The sequence below is a fragment of the Eschrichtius robustus genome, chromosome X (assembly GCF_028021215.1).
Source record: "Eschrichtius robustus isolate mEscRob2 chromosome X, mEscRob2.pri, whole genome shotgun sequence".
Lineage (NCBI taxonomy): Eukaryota > Metazoa > Chordata > Mammalia > Artiodactyla > Eschrichtiidae > Eschrichtius > Eschrichtius robustus.
In genome coordinates, this window is record NC_090845.1 from 41,763,954 (window position 1) to 41,788,668 (window position 24,715).

At 39.1% G+C, this 24,715-nt stretch overlaps 1 protein-coding gene and 1 pseudogene across 1 annotated transcript in view; one reads left to right on the plus strand and one right to left on the minus strand.

Annotated features, from left to right (window-relative positions):
• EFHC2 (EF-hand domain containing 2) overlaps positions 1-23,642 on the minus strand; it is a 153,369-nt gene extending 129,727 nt beyond the window's left edge. The window contains 1 exon segment of the mRNA XM_068533696.1: positions 23,454-23,642. Within this exon segment, the coding sequence (XP_068389797.1) occupies positions 23,454-23,642 (189 nt within the window).
• LOC137757417 (putative deoxyribonuclease TATDN2 pseudogene) lies at positions 435-2,656 on the plus strand (annotated as a pseudogene).
• Positions 23,643-24,715: the final 1,073 nt, after the last annotated feature.

Genomic DNA, 24,715 nt, shown 5'->3' on the forward strand with positions numbered 1-24,715 from the left:
CAGCCCCGCCCTCCTGCACTCCCTCGGTAGCCTGGATCTCTAGGCCACCAGCCCAGCTCAGGGGCCCCCGTGTGGGGTCCCTAAATTACCTTGCAGCGTTTTCGAGGGCTCTGACATCTCACAAGGGCCTTGTATTCCAAACCGAATAGAAAAGCTTTCTAGTCCCAGAAGTGCTTTGATATCCCGGAAGTGCCTTGACGCCCCGGAAGTAACTGTGCAAAAAAAAAAAAAAAAAAAAAGTCGCCGTTTTTCTCGGGAGCTCGCTGCGGGCTTGGACGTCGAACCAAGCCTTCAGTCGATGTTGGATCTTTGTGACTTTTGCAAATAGTTTTGAGATCACAAACTCAGTGGAAGGACTTTGACATCTCTGGAACACGGAGAACTGTGATGGGCGAGTGAAAGAAAGGAGAAAGTTCCCTAAGCCGCGGGAGCGGCGCAAGGTAAAGGACCACAGGAGCGGCACTTAGGTAGGATCCCCCAGCAAACGCGGATGCCTCTGGGGGCCCAGTGACGTGGCCTCCTCCAGCCAGCCAGCTTAGGGCTCTGCATTACGTTCTGGGGAGCCTAGCCGCCCGGGTGCCTGAAAGCACAGAAGGAGGTCCTTGTGGCCGTCAAGCCGAGGTTTCCTGGGGTTCATCCTGTCAGGGAAATTCCACCTTCTCATTTTACTTCTCTTTATACTCTTCCCATTCCTCAGGTTCGCGTGCGGGTGGAGCAGCCTCCAAAGACTACCTGATTCGGAGCACTCCGGTTTCCTCTCGTCCGTGGAATCGCCTCAGCGCCATCCCCTTTGTGCTTTGCCAGTCCCGTTCTAGAAGAAATGGCTTCTCCAGAGGATGCCTACAACCTTAAGGGTAATTCCAAACATAGTTTCTATAGCTCCATAAACCCTGAATTTGCAGCCCTAGCTGAGGGTCAGAATAACGAGACTGAGGAAGCAAACGAGGGCCAGAGAAGCTGGGGTAGACAGCAAGACCAAGGCTCTTCAGTGATATACGTGAAGGAGATCCAGGGCATCCTGGGAACATCGATGCCAGAAAGAGAGGCTGCCACTAGTACAAAATGGAGCACAAGACAGCAGCCCAACTCTGGAGGAATATCAGCCAGGGATGTCCCCTTCTCTGCTCCTCAAGGAATAGTGTCTGCCTCAGAGGTCAGAGAGGAGAAGATACAGATCAGCGACTTCTGTGACAGGAGAATGATGGTACATCGTGAGAAGCCGCTTGGTTACCCAAGGGCACTCACTTTTGAAGAAGGCTCTCCAGCCCCCAAATTTCTAGGCAGACCTGACTATGATTCACAAATCCAAAAGCATCAAGATAAGAGTATGGTAATTGAGCGCCCTTCTTCGGGAGGTGGCTGGTCTGAGGTGAATGAGAGTTCTGCCTTCAGTTTCCCTCAGGAGGAGCCAGTCTCACTCAGTCCCTTGATAATTTCAAAGCCTCCATCCTTCACAGCTGAGCCTGTCACCTACTGGCCTAATTTGTATAGTGGTCCTTGGCATAACTCTGCCAGCTACTGGCCCAGTAGTCCCAAGCCTCCTTGCTCTCTCTCCATGGGCGGCAGCAGCAGCAGCAGCAAGACATCCCAGGTTGGGAAGAGCAGCCAGAGTTTCTTGAGTGGTTATCCCTTCAGTTTTCCAGTGTACTCCCCAACCTGGCTCAGAGAACTGAAGGCATCAGAAGAAGATCAGTCTCTGAATTCTCATTCATTTCATTTCTCCAGAAGTTCAGAAGCCAGGATGAAGGAGAGGAGACACCATCTCCAAGAGGAGACACCATCACGTTCTTGGGGAGGATATGCATCTTGTTGCCTGCCAAGGAACTACTGGCAACAAAGCCTACAGCAGGGTTTCATTGATACCCATTGTCACCTGGACATGCTCTATTCCAGGTTGTCTTTCAAAGGGACGTTTGACCCGTTCAGAAAAATTTATAGCTACTCCTTCCCTAAGGAATTTCACGGCTGCATCTCTGATTTCTGTGATCCTCGCACACTGAAGGGTGGTCTATGGGAGGAGCTGTTGAAAGAGGATCTGGTCTGGGGGGCCTTTGGCTGTCACCCCCATTTTGCACGTTACTACAATGTGAGCTACGAAAGAAATATTGTGCAAGCCTTACAGCACCCCAAGGCTGTAGCATATGGAGAAATTGGCTTGGGTTACTCCCATAAGTGCATCACACCTGTCCCACAGCAGCACAAGATATTTGAGAGACAGCTGCAGCTGGCCGTGTCTCTAAAGAAGCCCATGGTGATCCACTGCCGAGGAGCTGAGGAAGATCTGATGGGCATCCTGAAAAAATGTGTGCCCTCTGACTACAAGATCCATAGGCATTGCTTCACTGGCAGTTACGCAGTCATCAAGCCCCTTCTGGACTACTTCCCCAACATGTCTGTGGGCTTCACTGCACTCCTGACTTACTCTTCTACCTGGGAGATCCAGGATGCTCTGAAAAAGATCCCACTGGAGAGAATCGTCGTGGAAACCGATGCTCCCTTCTTCCTCCCTCGTGGGGTTCCCAAAAGCGTTTGCCCGTTTGCCCACCCAGGCCTGGCCCTGCATACGGTTCGAGAGATGGCCAGAATCAAAGATCAGCCACTCTCCCACACCTTGGCCACCTTACGAGAGAACACTAGTCGCCTCTACAATATTTAAGCAGAGAGGGCACAGTCAGGAGTCTTCCAGAAAAGGGAGACCAGCAGCCTGACAACATTGACTTGGCTTGAACTCTGCCTGTGTCCCAGGTCAAGGGTGTGTTTGGCAAGCCCATTGGAACAGAAGAAACCAGGACAGGATGTTCTCCGCAAAACTTCTTCATAAGACTTCTGCTTCTGGCTGGTAGGGTGGGGTGCAGTGGGATGGGAGGAAGACTAAGGGGAACTGCCCTTGATGTTATTAGGGGTTTCCTTCCAGCCCAGTTGTGCCAGGGTAGTCAGTAGAGAAGAAAGAGTTCCATAAGGTTCTGGTTTGCTAATCCAAATCCCTGTTCTCTGCAGCCTGTGTTTCTGAGCAATTGGTGACTAAAGTCACCCTCCTACTTGTCTTTTAAAAAAAAACAAAGCAAGGAATGTTGAATTTTAGAAGTGAGCTAGGTGATTTGTTCCGTTTATTCCCAAAATGTATTTGTTATTATAGGAATTCTATAGTCCATATGGGTTGTTAAATTTGTAAATTCAGTGACTGTTCAACTTGCAATTTCTTATTTCTAAAGATAAACCAACAGTAGCATTTCATCTAAGAGGAAATCAATTTAGATAAAAATTAGTTAATAGTCATAATGTGCCAGGGAGGGCTGTGGGGGACCTTAGAATTGATGGGAGCCAAATCGGTTGAATTTTACAACCACTGAGGAGATGAGGTTTGAATCTGAACTGAACTCCCTCCCCACACTTGGATAATTCCAAAGCTCTTCAGATAACTAGCATACTAGTAATAGCAACTCTTCATTCAAATTGCTCTGATTCTTTAACAAGGCCCAAATGTAGATTACTTAGAAATACCATTCTCCACAAGGGCAGAAACAGAGAAGAGCTTCAGCTGCCCATTTGGCAAACAGCCTTCCTCCTTGAGAAATTAAAATGAACCCACATTTTAAGGAAAACATTTGAGTTAGGAAATTTAACTTTGCCATCCAAGGCACACACCTAAGTCTAGGAGTCTGATTACTGGATGAGAAATTCCATTTTTAAAATGGAAAATCTCTTTTACTCTTGAAAACTAAATCAATGAAAAGAGGCCCAGCATACTCCAGACTTCTCTAGTTCCCTTTGTGCCTATTTATGAGGATCCAGAAAAATCAGCTGGCTCCTCACCATCTGGCTCTCAGCTCAGAAGTCTCCTCCACAGAGAAGCCCTCCCTGACCACCAATCTGTAAGTGTTCACCTCACCTGCGAGGAAAAAAAATCCTGGACTTACTATTTTGATTTAATCCTAGCACTTAGCCCTGTCTGAGATTGTGCTGTGAATAGATATGTGTGTTCATTGGTTATCTTCCCCACTAGATTGTAAGTTTACAAGCTTGTCAGTCTCGTTCACACTGTACATACACCCGATGTTAGAAGAGTGCCTGGAACAGAGCAGGCACTCAGCAAAGATTCCTTGGATTAACATATGAATGAATAACTAACTTCATTAACACCCGGCAGTTAAATGATAGTATTTGGGCGAGGTGGCAGATATTAGTAAGAGAATAGAGTAATAAGCCATCCTAGTTCTAGCATTCCTCTTTAATTTACAAGGCAAGGCAAGGTTGAAAGGCCACCTGTATTCTGCCGGTAGATGTCATCCATAATAAAAGAAATAAATGAAAAAGATCAAGCTCTACCAGGAACTTGACAGTTCATATTTCCTATAAATAACACTGAGTATAGCATAGATTTCCCCTTTGTTGGGAATCCAGTCTTTTGAGAAGAAGAAAGCCGTAGCTGAAGTGCTTCACTTTCCTTAGTAGAACAAAAGAAGCTGATGCAGTGTTAAAGGTGCAACTTGATTATATTTTTCAAGACAGAAGACGTTCAAAAATTAAGCCAATATTTTGAGTTAGGAAGGTTTTTTTCTATTTAATGTACACTTTAAATAGACATTGTTCACAGTGTGTCCCTCAACCCACTGGAGCCCTGAGCTTGTGATAAACAATTTTAGGAAAGAGGGTTCCATGGCACACACTTTTGGTAAATAATGAGTTGTACAAAGTTCCTCAGATTTTTTTTTCATTTCACATTTCCTGTGATAATGCTAATGTGAGCCACAAATACCCAAGAAGGTATTTCTCAAAGTTACTTCTAGATTAATTTGATTAACTTGAGGTACAATTCAGTGAGCTCAAGTTCTTTGGAAACACGACCTTAGTCACACTCTTGCTGTTGCCTTGCCCTTGTCACATTTTGTACATGTCTCCACTCATCACATTCTAACATCCTCTTTCATTTACCTTTCTCACAACATAAGATCTGTGGAGAACACAATGTTATTCATCTGATTCTAGCAAAGTGACATTACCAAGTGGGCATTTTAAAAATGGGTGTGAATGAACGGTTGCTTTTGTAAGCGCACGATCAACAAGATAAACAGGATATACACATATTATAATTAAAGTAAGTTTCCTTTCCAAAAAAAAAAAAATGATCTCCTTCTTATATGGAGAAAATACTTTCCTTACCTGCTCCTCTCCCTCTACAATCTTGATGGCAAATGCATAGACCATACTCTGCAGTGTTTCTAACGTGCAGGAGAGAACCTTGCCATAATTCAGCTTAATTTCTTTAGGAATGGGAGTGAGCAATATAGTCTTTTCTGAGTGTAGTATATCCAGAGTGGCCTAAGTCAAAACTCACTATCTTCCTTTACTTATTTCTTGAATACAGTAAAGAACACTTGTTTCATCTATTCATGTTACTAGTAAAAAACAAAAAAACAAAACCAAAAACAAAAAAACACAAAAAACAAGAACCAAAAAAAACACAAACAAAAAAAACCACCAAAAAAACACAAAAAACCCCACAAAAACAAACCAAAAAACAACTCGTGATCCAGATGTCCCTCCCTCCCACCCTCCCTATCCCACCCCTCTGGGCAGTCACAGAGCACGGAGCTGATCTCCCTGTGCTATGCGGCTTTGAGACTACCAAAGAGCACAAAGTGGGGGGAAAAGTCCACAATCCTGCTACTTAGAGACAATCACTTTAACAACTGGAGTAGCTCTTTGGAGGTTTTCTCTAATATTTCCCTAGTTATTGGCCAATTCCAGTGCTGTACTCCTTGAGTCAACTTTGCTACTTAATATTTACTATAATATTCACTTCACTTTATAATAAGCATAAGCAGTGCATTTTATTTCCTCTAAATTTGTGATTTAAATACATTATTTTGTGTATTTTTGTTGTGCTTTCCTGAGGAAATAAGCTAGAAGTTTTTAAATTCTGTTGTTTTTAAGACTCAACTCTTTGACTTCTTGTTCAAATCTATTCTGTTTACTGATTTATAAAATTCTGCTTTTAAGTTTATTAATTTTTCCTTCAGTTCTCAGATGTATTTTTTTGTGTTATGCTTTTCCTAATGCCTTAATTAAATGCTTGGTTTATTTTTAATTTAGGGGGGAAGAACAAAGTATTCAATATTACAAATCTGCCTTATAACTCTGCTGTATCTATAGGATTTTTTATTTTAATGAAGTTTATTTTCTCCCTATAAAAATTAATACATATGCATTACAAAAATATGAAAATAGGAACAGAAAGAAGTGTAGGATATTTCTACTACCTAGAACCCACTGTTTTGTTAATGTCTTTCCTTAACATAATTGTGATTCTATGTCAAATTTTGTATACTTTTAAAAAATTCATATTTTCATTATGCCAAATTATATATGCTTTTAAAAAATGATTGCTTTCATGCCCATACTCACTGACGATTTATGTGCCACAAAATCCCACCACCAATCTATATACAGTTTTCATGTTCTGGTGTATTTTTACTTTAAAAGTCTTTTTTCTTTTTTAACGTAGTTAAAAACGCAAAGTATATATGTTTATTAAGCAGAGTTAAAGAAGGAATATTTACAGGTCCTAGAGAAAGATGATATAAGAAGCTTTTTCCCCCATTGATTAAGATTTCAGCTCTATTCATTGTTACTTTTAATTTGTAAAGAATTGTCAGTTCAAGTGTGAATTCCAAAAATTAACATCTATTGGAACAACTCCCTTGAATGGTGAAAAATACTATATTTTTTCTCTTTATATCCCTATCTTGCATTTGTCATTTTATTATTGTTCATTGTGCTTTTATCTTCCAATAAACGTTTAAAATGTTTACACTGTTTTCAACTTTATTTATATTTTATAATTACTTATAAGTTTGTTTCCATTGCTCACCACTAACCCTTTTATTTCATGACTTCCCTCATGGTTGAACTGTTTAATTTGCTTTACAGCTGGCTGGAGTACATGTTCAAGCAACTTTCTCAGGAAAAGTATGTGGATGGCATATTTGTGAGAGATCATATATCTGAGAACATCTTTCTGCGGCTTTCACTAATAACACCTTGGCTGAGTCTAGAATTTGTGGGTCACAAACATTTTCCCCTAACAGTTACAGACATTGCTTCCCTGTCTTCTGGCATGTAAGACTGCAGAGAATTCTGATGTCAACTTCTCCTTCTTTGGGGGTTAAACTACTTGTTCTCTCAGGATGCTAGGTAATTTCTTTGCTTTATCCTTGAAATTAACATAAAAAATGCCAGACTATATCTAATTATTGGTCTCTTTTTTTGTTATTTTCTCTGGTACACGGTAAGCATTTGATCTGTAGATTTGTGTCTTTTTATAGTCGAGAAAGTTGGTTTTGTTTTTATTATTTTCTTATGGCGTGCTTAACTGATTTGGTTGCTTTTAATCTAGCTTCTAATTCTTTAGGAACAATTGTCTATATATTATAAGAGCTCCATCCTCTGTCCAGCCTTTCATTACCTATCTCAAGCTCTCATATCTGACCTTTTCCTCTGCATTCTGGGAGAATTTCTCAAGTTTGCCTTTTCCATCACTCATCTCATTTTCTCCAGTTTCTTTTTTTTAAATTTTACTACATATAATGCTTTTTAGTTTCCTCACATTTCTTCCTTCTTCAGCAAGTTCCCTTTCCTTTTCACCTACAGTCTCATTCAGCAATATTTTAAACATATTCTCTTGTTCTCTTTTCTCCTTCTAGACTTCACTTTACTTTGCTTTAAACGCTTACTTTGTTTTGTAGACTTCTTTGCACTCAATAGAAAGCACAAAGCAAATCGTTACCAAAAATATTCATTTTTCCTATAGAAAGCATATTTTTAAAATAAATTTTTTTTTTTCCTCTGCCTCTTAAATACTATGTTCTCCTCCATTTACGTTGCAGAGCCTTTTCAGAAACCTTCTGTTGGGTTTCTTTGTTCATTCTTGAACAAAGAGCAGTCTATCCAGGCTGATGTTTTTCTAAAAATAGGGTGGGCAGGTCTTCTTTCCTTCCTTCACCGTCCATTCCAATGTTCTGATTCCTCCTCTCAGTGGGAAGCTGGTTGATAGAAATTCATATACAGCATGTTAAGGGAAGCAGGGAGGGAGCTGGGGCCATGGAGAGTCCCCTGCAGGAAAAACTTCAGATTTTTCCATACAAAAATTTTATAAATTGACCTGACCTCCACTCCGGGAACAGAGCGAATATAGCGAGTCCTTCGTGTGCATTGCCTGTCGCATCAGAGAAATGCCCTAATGCAGGGCCTGCTTTTTCCCTCAGTGTGACTATTCTTGGGCCTCCTAGTGACACTCTTAATCCATCAATAGCTGTGAAAGTAAGCCAAGTGGAAGCCCCTACAGGTTGTCCTAACACCCCGACTCAATTCTTGTCACTTTCTTAGGAAGTGAAATTGCATGTTGGTTTTGGTATAATTCTTCAATATGATTTCATCTGCACTGTATCTAGTGGAAATTCTTCACAGTTTGCAACAAGAAGATGGACCTCCCCCCTGGCCTCCAACACTATTATGGTTTCTCCGTATTTAAAAATGTTGAAGTCATTTTAATTGGGATTGTGAAGGTGGAGAGGTTCATCTAAATATCAATGCCTAAGTTATAATCTCACTCCAAATTCTCATTTTTTCCTCACTTTTTTTTGATAAATTTATGTTCCTATGGATACTGTGTTTAAATAGGCATATCATTTTAGAAAATTCAAGTTATACAAATCTGAATCTCATTTAGCTTGTTGAACATAAGAGATGGTCAATAAAGGTAAATTCAATAAATAAATGACAAAAAATACAAACTATAGAAAGATGATTTCCAGAAATTTTTCATATTATAAAAATATTATCATCATAAATCCATTTATAATTTATGCTCCAATTTTCATGACTAAATCTAGGGTGGGTTTAAGATGAAATGCACCTAACCTATATGGACAGCATAAGCATTCATCAAATTTATTTTTACTTGTCTGCTTCTTCTTAAGACCTGATTTTATGGTTTATAAAAGGGGAAAAAGATGTGACTAGAATGCTAGAATATTATTCTTGTAGCTGTATCACTAATTAACCATATAACTGGTGCAAACCACTTAAAGTCTTTGTTCCCTGGTTAACCTTTTAGCAAAACTTAGAAAATCAACACTTGCTCACCACAGGACAGTGCAGCACTATTTAAAGGATTAAGAAAATTATGTATATATAACAGCACTTTGGAGAGAAAATGAATGTATAAAAATACTGAATAATATATAAATCAGTGTAGGATGCAAAGCTAGAAGCTTAAAAATACTGTCAAAACCACATCTAAAATTGTCTTTTCACATCCTTATGGAATCTATTGGGCAAGGCAATTTAAAAACACTTGATATTACTAAGAGAAGAGGTTCAGACCCACTGCTTAAAAATAAGTCTTCCTGGAAAAATAATTAGGTTGAGAAGAAGGGGGTAACCCTATCCAACAGAAATCCCATTGCTAATCATGGGGTTTCATAAACTGAATAGAGAAAAGTGAATATTCAAATATTCAATATTAAAGATACAAAAGAAAAACAGCACCTACAATATAAAAGACAAAGAAAAATATTTGGTAAATATATATATAAAATTTACCAAGTATTTTATATATATATATTCAGAGGGAATAATAATGGGACCTGAGGCAAAAACACTCTTTCTTGCCATCATTTTGAGATATTATGTACTTTAAAAGGCTGGATTCCTCCCAAAAGAGTAAGAAGAAAGATGCTTAGATAAGATGCCTTCTATGTTCTCCTCCAATCGAAAGAATCTATTCTATACTTCTAATAATTACTCAATAAACTGGACTCCCCTGTACATTAGATTGTCCTACTGGTTTCAAAGGATGTCACTTACTTCCCACAAGTGCATCAACAGCTGAGATCACAAAATGGATACTTGATATGGAAAGGCTCCTGTATCAAAAGCAAAGTAACACAGACCAACCCAGTTACAGAGCACCTGCTAAGTTCAAAGCTCTATGCGGAGGGTACAGCATTCAATAAAACAATCTCTCCAGCTACAAGGATTACACAGTCAAGTAAGGGAGATTAGACTATATGCAAATAATTGCAAAACAGGGAATGGTACCTCCAAATAATTATAATGCGCTGGAGATAAAGTGAAAAGCCATTAGGAGAGAGAGACAAAATAATATTCTTACAAAGCCATTCAGTATACATCGCTGAGCACCTGTGATGTGTCAGGCACTGTGCTAGGCTCTGAGAATTCAAAGATAAATGAAAATAGCCAACTCTGATTAAGTAGTTATAATGGGTCAGGCAATGTGTTAAGTTCTTTTACACTCTTATCTCATTTACTCCTCACAACACAGCTCTAAAATAGGTAATATCGTGATACTTGTTCTACAGAAATCAAGGTTTAGGAGGTTAAATAATTTACCCAAGGTCTCGAGATAAGAGAATAGGACAGCTGGGGTTAGAACCCACACTGCCTAGCATCAGAGGCCACCTTCAGAGGTTAAGCATTATGTCCTGAACTGCCACAAGATCCCCACCACACTCCAGCTCAGTGAAGGACACAGAGAAGAGTAACAGGGCTATTCTAACAGGGGTTTGAAAATGCTCCAGTAGGAGGGGGAAGTGCGAACCACCTGAGAGAGCATCAAGAAGAACGCATCACAGTGGAGGTGACAAGTGAAGTGAGTCTTCGAGGCTGAGAGATGAAAGAACAACTGCGTGCGTGGACAGGTGGGTAAGGGCATTCTCTGTGGAGGGAACAGCATGTACAAAGTTACAAGAGCACGGTAGTATATGGTGTGTGGGGTCCTGCGAGTCGTTCTGTGTGGCTGAGGGCTGAGTGGGGAAGGGGTGGCAGAGGAGATGAGATGAGTAAGGTACAAGAGCCAAAAGACAGGTGGTCCCCAGGCCATGCAAAGCTAAGTCAAAGGACTCTAAATATTTTAGAAAGTTAACCCTGTAGCAGAGTGGGCAGTTGAAAGGGGAATCAGACTGAAGGCAGCGATGGCGCTGAAGAGGCTACTCTCTGGATGAAAGATATGAAATAGGATAACAGCAGTGGCCTTCGAAAGGAGACTGATGAAAGGGAGATTTTAGAGGGAAACAAGAGAGGACTGGGGTCAACTGATCAGTGACAGAGGGTAATGGTGGCTCTCTTACTTGTTTAAATGTAAACAAAAATATATAATTTAGTGACTTAACATTTAGATGTAACTCAAATAATGAGCCAATGTGGACCAGGCCCAGCATGGTAATATAGTCCAAGAAAAGGCTGAGCAACCAACAGCAATTGAAAACTCTGTCTCACCTTAGCTCCCTGAAGAAACTCTAAAGGTGATCCAATTTACACTCCACATCTCCACTTCTCACAAAAATGCCTTTCCTCTCTTTTTCAAGTCTTGTCAGTCTCACATTTCCTCACCATCAGCTCTAAGACATCTCTCTCCCTCTCTCTCTCCTCCCCTCAGCTCTTTCCAGCCCTTCTCCCTTTTCTGCATCCCCCAAAGCCTGAGAATCTGACTGAAAAACTCAGAAGAATCCTTAGAGGATGGAGCGGGGTGGGGGGGGGGGGCGGGGAAGTGGAATGAGCAAAGACAAATTTTTGTTCAGCAGGCAGGGTGTGGGGAAAAGGAGAAAGCTGGGAACACACATTAATAATATTATCCCCATTACATATCAGTAAGAACCAAAGCTTCAATTAATAAAGCTGACTGTAAAAGCCAACTAGACGAGAATTGAAAAACAGCTTTATTTTTGAAATTCAAACACAAATGTAAAAATGAATGCTCTGATAATCATCAGAGAAATGCAAACCAAAACCACAATGAGACATCACCTCATACCTGTCAGAATGGCTATCATCAAAAAGTCTACAAATAACAAATGTTGGCGAGGATGTAGAGAAAGGGGAACCCTTGTACACTGCTGGTGGGAGTGTAAATTGGTGCAGCCACTATGGAAGAAAGTAAGAAGGTTCCTCAAAAAGCTAAAAATAGAACTATCACATGATCCAGAAATTCCACTCCTGGGTATGTATCTGAAAAAAACAAAAACACTAATTCAAGAAGATACATGCACCCCAATGTTAATAGTAGAATTATTTACAATAGCCAAAATATGGAAGCAATCCAAGTGTTTATCAACATATGAATGGATAAAGAAGATGTGATATATACAGACACACAGTGGACTACTACTCAGCCATAAAAAAGAATGGAATTCTGCCGTTTGCAACAATGTGGATAGACCTAGAGGGTATTAGGCTTAGTGAAGTAAGTCAAAAAAAAGACAAATACTGTATGTTATCACTGATATGTGGAATCTAAAAAATAAAATAAATGAATTAATATCACAAACAGACTCACAGATATAGAGAACAAACTACTGGTTACCAGTGGGGAGGGGGAGGGGCAAGATAGGGGTAGGTTTTAAGAGATACAAACAGCTATGTGTAAAATAAATAAGCAACTAGGATATATTGTATAGCACAGGGAAATATAGCCATTATTTATTTTATAATAACTTGAAATGGCAATTCAATCTATAAAAGTATTGAATCACTATGTTATATACCTGAAACTAATAAAATATTATAAATCAACTATATTTCAATAAAAAGTTTAAAATAAATAAATAAATAAATGCCCTGAAACACCAGATGAAAAAACTCAACAAGTAGAACCAGAGATAGAATAAAATACACTCAAAAACAGATTTTATATTTTAGGCTAAAAAGGAGGGCAACAACAGGGTAGACTACAAAGGAAGTAAAACTTTGATTAAACATAAAAGGGCCTACATGAAGTTTCTAGAACCTAGATGACAATGGTGTAAAATCTTTGAGTTTAGAATAATCGGAATGTAAATACAATTGTAGTAGCCTATTACTGACTGCTATTAGTTCAGAATAGTGAAAAAGTAAAACAATAATAAATGTAGTTATTTATCACCTTTCCCCTAAAAGACCATTAAGTGAATTTGCTAAAATAGAAGACACATGACAAACTCTCTTAAACAATAGAAGACTTTTTAAACTAACTTAATACCCACAGAATAAATGGAACACTGGGGAACAACTGGAAAGAGCAATGCATCGATAGCTTACTGGCTACTTTTTAGAATTCACTGGTCTCAATGGTGGCATCTCCAAACTGATTCTTCTGGAATATGGCAGACTTTGTGCCAAAGAAAAATGCAAGAATCCTGCAGCACAGGTGATGACTGGGATAGTCCCAGCTTCTGCTTCACTTCCCCTAGGAACACCGCCCTCCCTACCCCACGTAAGAAAATAAGCCAGGCCTTAAGCAAAGGAGGAGAGTTAATTCTTCAGGACTACATACGATGAGCTGGGCACTTGATGTGCACTGTTCATTTGATGCTCATGGCAACTCTAAGATAGGTTTGTTACTCTTACTTGACAGATGAGGGAATTAAGACCAAGAGAGGTTAAAAACATAGCCCAGATGACATAGGTAATAAATGGTAAATCCAGGTTCTGAACCCATCTGTCTAACTGAAACCCTTGCTCTCTCCACTACACCAGAGAGCCTCCCATTACAGGGGTGTTGCAGGAGGACCATGTTCCCAAGGGATACCCCAACCAATGTACACAGAGTTCATTCAAACAATGCTCCATTTGGAGAGACATACATACCCTGGGTTCAATCCTAGAGGTAAAGGGAAAGGAGAAGACCCTGGCAATAATGATGATGATTCTACTTTCCTAAGAAGAGAAGTCAGCAATTGCAAGGCCTGCGACAGAGGAAGACAAAGTAGGCAAAGGGAAGAAAGTTAAATAGGGCACACATGATGGAAGATGAATAAAAATGCATGAAAGGAAAGAGAATGAGGATGAAGAGACAGACGAAGTCCAATAAGAGAGAAAAAGAAATAGAGAAAGAGGTCAAAAGAATGCAAGGGGAAAGATTAAGGAGGTTGAGAGATGGGATGTAAGAAAAGGAAATGGGACAACATTGAAGAAAGAATGGAGATAAGCATTTCTGTCCCCCTTTCAATAATGTGGAATTCATGCCCTCCCTGCCACCTCCCCATTTCTGATGTCCTAGAATGAACGGCCATGCGCCCTCAATTATTTGTACCTCTGATAAAAGGTTTATGATAATGACATGTGTCCCTGAAGAATCCTCTTTATTAAAAGAACTATTACCACACTAAACAGCACAATGAATTTCATACTCAGAATAGGTGTTTAACTACAGGAGCATAATTAAAATAAGTAGAAGGATATGAACAATTCTAACATGTTTAAATTTAGAAATTAACAATGCTAAATGTTTTTAAACCTCTGAAGGGAGTTAGGAGAGCAATTTATTTGAAAAAAATAAAAACCAGCATGTTTAAAAATAAAGGAATATCAATCCAGAGAATGAAAAGCAATTATAAAAATAACCAGAAATCTGCCATGGTGAATTATTACATGTGAATTGGCTGCACTTTCTTTATATACATACACAGCATCAAAGCTGTGCCTCAAATCTTAAATCCCAAACAGTGAGCCAGACTCCAGAGAAGACATACTATAAGATTCCATTTATATGAAGTTCAAGAATAGGCAGGGCTTCCCTCGTGGCTCAGTGGTTAAGAATCCGCCTGCCAATGCAGGGGACACGGGTTCGAGCCCTGGTCTGGGAAGATCCCACATGCCGCGGAGCAACTAAGCCCGTGTGCCACAACTACTGAGCCTGTGCTCTAGAGCCCGCGAGCCACAACTACTGAAGCCCGTGCGCCTAGAGCCCGTGCTCCACAACAAGAGAAGCCACTGCAATGAGAAGCCAGCGCACTGCAACCAAGAGTAGCTCCCACTCGCTGAAACTAGGTAAAGCCCACGTGCAGCAACGAAGACGCAACGCAGCCAAAAATAAATAAAATAAATAAATAAATAAAATTAAAAAAAAAAAAAAAAAAAGAATAGGCAAAACTATGGTGATGCAAGTCAGAGCCATGGAGGAGGGCTGAATGGAAGGGGGTATGAGGGAACTGTCTAGGGTGGTAGAGATGTTCTATATGGTGTCTGGGGTGTGGTTACCTGTGTATACATTTGTTAGAACTCATGGGACTGTATGCTTAGAATGGGTACATTTTATCATATACAAATTATACCTCAGTAAAGTTGATTAAAATAAAGACTCAAACAACAAAATCCTAGAGGAATACAGTGTTCTGTGTCCTGATTGTGGTGGTGGTTACATGAATCCGTACCTGTGATAAAATCTCATAGAACTATAAACTAAAGGGGAAATATGAGTGCATGTAAAAACTGGTGAAATTCAATTAAGGTCTGCAAGTTTAGTATTATACTAATGTCAATTTCCTGGTTTTGATAATGTACTATAATTGTATAAGATGTTGTTGTTGGGGAAAGCTGGGAAAAGAGACACAGGAACTGTCTTGTGCCATTTTTGTGATTTCCTGTAAGTACAAAATTATTTCAAAAATATTTTTTTAAAAAAGAACAAGGATTATATAGTTAGTATTTGTACCATCACCCACCATCAGTGTTAAAAAAGGGTGAGCTTACTATAGGGTAGAATCCTGCAAATACAAAATTCAGGAAGGTAAATAATCTTTTAAATGTTTCCAATAAACCTGCGGCTGGTCTGAATTCAGAGAGGGAAGTACTTTTTAATAAATAAATGTTACTGTATAGATTAAAAATTCAGATCAAAATATAAATCAGCCTAAAATATAAGTCAACAAATCAAACAGTAACTAACAGTTCCTAATTTGTGAACTAAAATGTTATACATGACAAAGATTTTTGTGTTCAAAAAAAAAAAAATCAGTATGTACAGAGAACAGCCATGTGAAGAGGCAGCAAGAGGGCGGCCATCTGCAACCCAAGGAGAGAGGCCTTAAGAGAAACCAACCCTGCCAGCACCGTGATCTCGGACTTCTAACATCCAGAACTATGAGAAAATAAATTTCTGTGGTTTAAGGCACCCAGTCTATGGTATTTTGTTATGGCAGTCCTAGACTAATATATTAAACTGTAATTTATATGCCATAAACTCACCTCTTGTCAGCATACAGTTCAATGACTTTTCATAAATTTATAGACCTATGTGATCATCACCACAATCCAGTTTAGAACACTTCTATCACCCCCGAAACACTCCCTCTCCCACTGCCAACCCCAGGCAACTACTGATCTGCTTTCTCTGATATATTTGCCTTTTTTAGAATTTCAGATAGATGGAATCATACAATATGAAGTCTTCTGTGTCTGCTTTCTTTTACTTAGCATGTTTTTGAGGTTTATCCACATTGTACTATATACCAGTAGTTTCTTTTTATTGACAAATAGTTTCCATTGTATGGCTATACCACATTTTGTTCATCCATTCATCAGTTGATGGACATTTGGGTTGTTCCCTGTTTTTGGCTATTATGAATAATGACGCTATAATCATTCACATACAAGTTTTTGCGTGAACGTATGTTTTAATTTCTCTTAGAAATATATGTAGGAGTGGAGTTAACTGAGTCATGTGTTAGCATATATTTAACTATTTAATAAACTGCCAAACTGTCTTCGAAAATGGCAGTACCATTTTATATTCCTTCCAGGAATATATAGAAGTTTCAGTTTCTTAACATCCTTGTCAGCACTTGGTATTGTCAGTCTTTTTAAGTTATAGCCATCCTAATGAGTGTGTAGTGGTATCTACTCAGGTTTAAGCTCAAAAAGACAATTTTAACTTTGGGCTAATGAGAATAAGCCACAGGCCTACTTATTGATAAAAAGTTTAACCCTGAGGGGAGGGTCTTAAAATTTTGCCTGGTAACCACACTCTAGGTTTTAGAAAAGAGGGGAGGAAGAACTCTCTCTTCTTCAGTCAGAGACTCATTTATGAACCTCATTCTTTTTATTCCAAATACATTTATTCCAGATTTGGGGGTTTTAATTAAATGCCTTCTGAATTTCAAAAGATTAAAGAAAGCCATAATGCATGATGAAATTAGAAACTTTATCAGTTTAACATAAATTTAAAGAAGGTAATTTTGTGTTTTAGAAATAGATGCAGAATATACAGTTGAGAATTTGGGGTATGACATGTTTGATTTCAGGCAAGCCTTTTGATTTCATCTTTAAAGCTAAGTAGCTAAAGATTGTGTAATTGTGACCTAAAACATGGGATTTAAATGGCAATGTATTACAATCACATTGTGTTATAATTATACATATCGGTGTCTTTTATGAAATGATTCTAACAGGTTTCAGATAATCTGAAAGTTACATAAACCTATGGAAAATTTTTCATTTGACCTTTTGGGTATGGTTTAAAGGTATAGTATCTGACACATTTTCTAGTTATTTTTAAATTTTTAATTGTTATTTTATTTTTATATACGCTGATTATATTTTGTAACATTCCTAATTGGCTTTAGGCAAAACTTCAAGGCTCTGTAGTCATGTATTGTTCTTTGCCAATCATACAAAATTCTAGCCTACTTGATCGCTCCTTGATCCCCTGTGGGAAAACTAAAAGTTTTGGCTGGTATTGGGTAAGGAGAAAAGCAGCCCCTGACATGCAGGAGCCAGCCTGGCACTATCAGCTGGCCTTGGTGCTGCTACAAGCTGGTCTGGCAGCCACAGCAAAGCCTTGGTGTTCTCCCGCTGAACATGAACACTTCCAGAAAATACCATCCTCAGACAAGGCCGCTCTGTGACCACAGTGGATCAAGACCAAAAAAACAGACCACTCCATAGCTACATCTAAACACAGACAGAACATAAACATTGTCCAAGCCACAAAATGCCAAATATCCTCCTGTCCTAGCTCATGGGAGTGACGGCTGCTTCTCTCCCAATTACAGATGTAGCCTCACTCTAGTCTGCTGTCTCCATAAATGAGATTTATTAAGATACACAGTCATAAAAAATGGGCAGAAGAACTGAATAGACATTTTTCCAAAGAGGAATGCAGATGGCCAACAGGCACAAGAAAAGATGCTCAACATCACTAATCATCAGGGTAATGCAAAACCACAATAAGATATCAACTCAAATCTATCAGAATGGCTATTATCACAAAGACAACAAATAACAAGTGTTGGTGAGGATGTGGAGAAAAGGGAACCCTCGTATACTTTTGGTGGGAATGTAAACTGGCGCAGCCACTGTGGAAACAGTATGGAGGGTTCTCAAAAACTAAAAACAGGACTACCATAGGACCCAGCAATTCCACTCCTGAATATGTATCTGAAAAAAAACCAAAACCACTAATTCGAAAAGTTACATGCACCCCAATGTTCACAGTGGCATTATTTACAATTGCCAAGCTATGGAAGCAACCTAAGTGTCCATCAGCAGATAAATGGATAAAGAAGAAGTGGTGTGTATACACACACACACACACACACACACACACACACACAATGGAATACTACTCAGCCATAAAAAAGAATGAAAATTTTTGCCATTTGCAGCAACATGGATGGACTTGGAGGGCATTATGCTAAGTAAGATAAGTGAGACAGAGAAAGACAAACACGGTATGATATCACTTATAGGTGGAATCTAAAAAACACAATAAACTAGTGAATACAACAAAAAAGAAGCAGACTCACAGATATAGAGAACAAACTAGTGGCTACCAGTGGGGAGAGGGAAGCGGGTAGGGGCAATACAGGGGTAGGGGATTAAGAGGAACAAACTCTTAGGTATAAAATAAGCTGCCAGAATATATTGTACAACATGGGGAATATAGCCAATATTTTATAATAACTGTAAATGGATGGAATATAACATTTAAAAATTGTGACTCACTATATTGTACACCTATAACTTACATAATATTGTACAGCAACTATACTTCAATTTTAAAAAAAAGATACACAATCATAGAAGTACCCCCGCTTCCTGAGAGCACCCAATCCAGAGCAAGGCCTCACCTCCTTCGATCCTCTCCAAAATTACCTAACACAAGCCCAAATCTTATAGTAAGTCTTTTCTAACACCTGCTTACTTAGACATCCCACAGTTACTCAGGGTATATGTTTTCCCTTACTGCAAGGAATAATAAACCAACTTGTTCAATTAAAAAAATACATCAAGGTGACCCAAGAGATCAAATTATACTTTAAATTTTTATTTCCATATTGTTCAAAGCATAGAGATCCACACAGTACTAAATAATCAGCTCACCATAAACTCAATGTCAATGAATGCAAAGTTATTAAAATTCTAATTCTGTGGTCAGTAGTTTTGATTATAATTATTATGTATACAGTAGATGGAAAAAACGAAATATTTCTAAATGCATGCATACCCCATAGGATCGACCTTTATCCTGCCACTTACTATAATAGAGTCATTTGCAAATCAGCCAACAAATTAGGCTAACTAGGAGCCATCGACAAATGAAGAGAAATGAGTGTATAATTGTAGAGTCTATGTAAATGATGCTTAACATCCAGATAAAAGTCATTAAAAAACATTCAGTCATTTGAGTATTTCTAACTAGTCTGACTTTTTTATAAAAGCAGGTAACGATAGCAACGGCGGCGTAGTATAAACTACTAAGTGCCCAACTTCAATCACCAATGAAGCAGTAGGTGACTGATGTAATTAGAAAGAGCCCCAGGCCAGGAGATCCAGGGTCTGGGCTCAGTTCTAGGATGAATTTCCCCGTAGTCACAGACTACACGCCACAGACTAAGACTCAAGACTTAGGTAGAGACTGCTAGAGGTAAAGGGGTATTAGCAACCAGCTAGCCAAGCCCCACATCACGGTCAAGGAAACTCAGGCTAAGACGCATAAGGTGAAAAAGCCACAATCAGAACCCTGACTCCTGCCCCACTTCTTGCCAATGATTCCTCATTTATAAAATGAGAACAATCATCCACATTTGCTTCTTCCTGGTAGAGGTGCTGGGGTGACGACTGGAACTCACTGGTTGAATATGTGCTTGCTTGTATTTAAATGAATTCAACGAAATGACTAGTCTTCGGGCAGTAGGTGCAGTATCAGGCAAAATTATGTTTGGCTATTTGCATAAATCCTCCCACTGCCAAGGGTTTTAAGCAAGTTAGGACTGTGTTTCTCAATGGGAGCAGTACTGGCATTTTAGGCAGAATATTCTGCCCGGTGGGGGGTTGCCCCAAATATTAATACAAGGCTGGCCCCCAGCTACTCAAATAGCAGCAGCACCTCTGGGTCACGTCTGGCCCTAGGGCGAGGCAATTTAAAGCATCAAAACTAATGCCAGAAATCCATGATGAACAAAATACCACCATGTTAAACAAATATGGAATCAGTGCTACTGATTTTTCTTTTTGCCCCAGGCTCCAGTATGGCTCAGCATGGCGGTTACTGATCCTGTCTTTATTATAACATGCCGGCATTTTGTTCAACCTGAATTTTTTTGCATTAATTTTTAAGATATTTCATTAAAATATTACCTGGCGGATTACTGAATTTTGGGGGTGCCCCTTAAATTCTGTACCCAAGACAAGTGCCCCACTTGCTTTATCCTAGTCCGGTGCTGCTGCCGGTCATTGCGACAACTTAAAACACCTCCACACATTTCTAGACGCCTCCCTGGGTTGAGAACCTCTGAAATAGGGGCTGATTTTTCTCATTTAACAAGAAGTCCGGAGAGACACAGCCCAGGCCTGAAACAGTGGCTGCATGATGCCATCCGGGCCCTAGATTCCCTTTATCTCTGCTGCAGTCACAAGACGGCTGATGTGCCCCCAAGGAATTATGTCCTAGTTCCAGAGAGGAAAACAAGGCAGGGCGAAGGGCAGGAAAAACATACCAGCTGAGCCTGACTCCTTTAATTAGAAAAATACCTTTCCCAGGAGCCCCACCCAATAAACCTTAACTCACATATCATTGGCTAGAAGTGAGCCAAGTGGCCAGCCCTAGCTGCACGGAGCCTGGGGGAGGTGAACACCTGTAAGTGGGCACGTCTCCAGCCTGAATAAAACTAGTGTTCTCTCCATAAGAATGAAGGGGAGAGTGAAGAAAAGATAAATAGCTAGAAATGTCTGCCATGAGGGCCAGGCAGGAAAATAAATGCTGGCTCTTTTGCGTGACTGCAAATAGCATCTTTTCTGCTTGTAATTTGATGGTCTGCCTGAGCGGAGCATTTTGATGGTCACTTTTAGAATTATGGATAGAAACTGGAACATTGTCTTAGGTTGGGCTCCATAGAAGCAGAACCTAAAACAGGGATTTAGGTGCGTGTGATTTCTTAAGGGCATACTCTTGGGAGAAACCTGTAAGGGAGTGAGGGGAACAGCCAAAGGAAGAGAAATGATCCAAGCGAGGATGCATTCTCACATGAAGCTTTGCCGAGGCTTAACGCCACAAGGGGCTATGAGCCTAAATCACAACACAGACCTGTCCCACCTTAAAGAAGCTCAGCCTTTTACCCTTGAGAAATCAGTCAGCCATTTGCTACCCGGTCCTGTGATGAAGGGGCCAGTGTAACCTCCCAGGTTACCTCTCTGGGTGATGCAATGCCCACTGGCCAAGAGCAACAATCCATGGAGGGTTACAGGTGTGAGTTGTTTGCCAAAGCACTTGCTGCAGCTGTGGGGGAGGGGTGCCCCACCCCCTATCATGGGTCTGGGTGGGCACCAAGAGCATCTACTGCAAATATTAATTTTGATGCACTTTCCAAAGAACTGCCTTTATTTCTACTTTGTATTGTTTGAGAATGGAACCCTAGGTATATTGCTATGATTAAAAGCTGTTGGAAAAACTGGCAAGGAGCTGAAAGTGTCTCATTTTCAAGAAAAATGATTAACAGGTGTTGACTTGTTTTGTTGACCCACAAATGCAGAAAGTGCTTTATAATTTGCTCTGGGTAATAACCAGGATCCAATCTGCAGTTCACAATCTCATCAGAGCACGTAAATATTTCATAGTCTTAGTGTCTCATTTAAAGCTCAATGAATATTTAATTGAAGTTGACCAAACAAAATAACTGAAAGAATTATGTCGCATTTAGTTAGGCCTGAAATGAGCAAGCTCTTCATTTTCTCAAGTAGTTTAAAGCTAAAATTATTCCAACTTCATGAAATATTCTACATAATTTTATAAGTAATTAAAGGGCTATAAAATAGGCTCGAAAGGCACATATTAAATACCGAGAAAAACATGAAAAAAATGAGTTTTCAACTTTAAATGCAAGAGAATACTTTAATATATGGTGGCCTACATTATTTATTCAGTGGTGGATTACGTTATTGTCAATACCCTCTTTTTGACACAAGAAGTAAAAATAGAATCTTTTTTTTGACCCTTGCAAATTAAATATTCTAGAATGATGATGTGCAAACACCTATAAGATTGATATTAACAGGAAGCCATGCATGATCTACCCAAGTAAGTCAGCCCAGAAATTGTTTCTGAACTCTGGGTCCAGCATTAAGCCAGGTACTGAAAATAATCAAAACAAGAAGAAATATTGGTCCACTTTCAAAGTAGAGATGGTTTCCCAGGAAAGAAGCATTCCCGTGGTCTGTTAGATCTCCACAAGTGTCAGAATGGGGCTTCAAAAGAAATATGTGCTCTAATTGATTGACCCTAACTCAGATGACATGGGATATGTCACTTCTACCAAATTTGAAGACATTTTAATTGGAATCAAAGTATTGCCAACCAATCCATGCTAAGGCTGCTAAAAACTTCCTGGTAAACTTAGCATACTACGGTTTGAATTCTTTAGTCCTGAGTTATTTTTTAATTACAGGACCTAAATAATCTAATAACAAGTTCTTTTTTGGAGAACAGACCATGGGGCCATGATACAAGGTTGTGTGATAAACAGAGCATATCCATATAGCTGCCTTGTGGGAAATAACTGGTCACCTTGGGTTTTTTCCCTTTGATCTTAGTCTCTTTTTAAGATACTCAAAAGGATTGCCTTCTACAACTGTCAATATGCCAGTATACGTTATGTATACAAACACATATCACTAAAAAGTTCAGACTCTTGTCTAATAATGGCACCTCTTTCCTTCACTTCTACAATTCATGCCATGTCACCCTATGGTCCTCAGGGATGAGGAACCGTAATTAGTATGGAGAAAAGAAGAGAAGGCATTCTCCCGTTGTATTCAATGGCACATTCAGAATCAAACAAAATTCTTTAGTTAATGGCAATCACTAAGCAAAAGTGGCAGTCTGACCAGACTCTTATAGTCTATAGAAGGACATTATCCTGTCCAGGGCAGGAGATGAGAGAAAGGTTGATAAGCATTAGCCAAGAAAGGTGATGAACATTAAGCATGCTGCAGCCAATGTAGCTAGTCAGAAACAGGAGCAGGGATAACTTTTCTTTGTTTAGGGTACTTTTGTTCTAAAATGTGTCATTTCAGATGAACATTTACATTTACATTGAGGACTCTTATTTTCTCACATCTACTTAATATTTAGTACATGTAACATTTTAAGACCGCATTTCTCCCAATGTCATGTGACTTACCTGTTTATCAAAAGCCACCCAGGATGGTGAATCAGTTCCCATTCCTTTAGGAAATACACTATGTTTTGGGTTTATCTTTTGTCCGAGAAGCAGTTCTCCACCTATTCCTGGTTTATCTTCACTCACCAGCATCCTAACATTTTTGCAAAAGCCCCAATGTTGAGATTTGTGGAATTTCTCTTTTCCCATCTGTGAACACAAGAGACAACATAAAATGGCCAAAGTTACTCTTTGTGACTTTTCTTATTTGTTTGAAAAGGTAAACACACTTCCCATCATTTATTTTCCCATTACAAAATGCAAATTAGAGTGGCAAATAATTATGATCAATCTTCATTATAGTGTCTCATTTTAAATTCAATTCATTTTAACAAATTCAAAACCTTGAAAAGCAATAAGAATAAACCCAATGCTCCATGCTATTTTAAAACATTTAAAAATTATTACTGCAAGTGAACATTTAGGACATTAGCTTGCTAATTGGTCTATTCTACTTATTTGCCAAGAATGTAAACAGGAAAAAAAAAAACTCCTCTACTTCAGAGTAAAAATGTAACAGTTTTCCCACAGAAGTCTAAATATTATTTTCATCAAAACAGAGAATAAAATCTTTTCCTCATTAAAGTAAATGTCACAGGAAATTCGTCAGAGCTGACATTCTCCTCCTAATTGTAGAACCTTGCCCTCCCTCTTCCCCACTCCCCTCCCATCTTTTCTGAGGATCTAGGCAGAGAGGGCAAAGCCTAGATAATGCTACCAAGGATTGGAAAAATGTGGGCCTACACCAACATGCAGGCACTGCTAGTAGGAAAGTAAAACAGAAAAATCCCTCTGAGGAAAGACATGGCAATACCTAGCAAAGTGAAAGGTGTATATGCCCTGAGGCCTAGCAAGTCCACTCCTAAATATCTTTTGCGCCGTGCATGGGGAGCTATAGATCAGATTATTTGTTACAGCAGTGTTGGTAAGAGTGAAAAATAGGAAATAATCTAAATGTCCATCAATAGCAAAAAAGATATCTCAATTAATATTAATATTAATACAGAGGTCTAAAATTATATGCATCGATATGGACAAATCTCAAAAAAATGTCAAGCAAAAAAAAGGTAGTAGAAAGGCACACAAAATTTGATCATTTCACTTATATGAAGTCTGAAAACATTCAAAAATACAGTATTATTTATGGATAATATAAGCATGGAAATAAGCAGCAAATTCAAGTTAATATAATATCCAAGATAATACATGATATATGATACAAT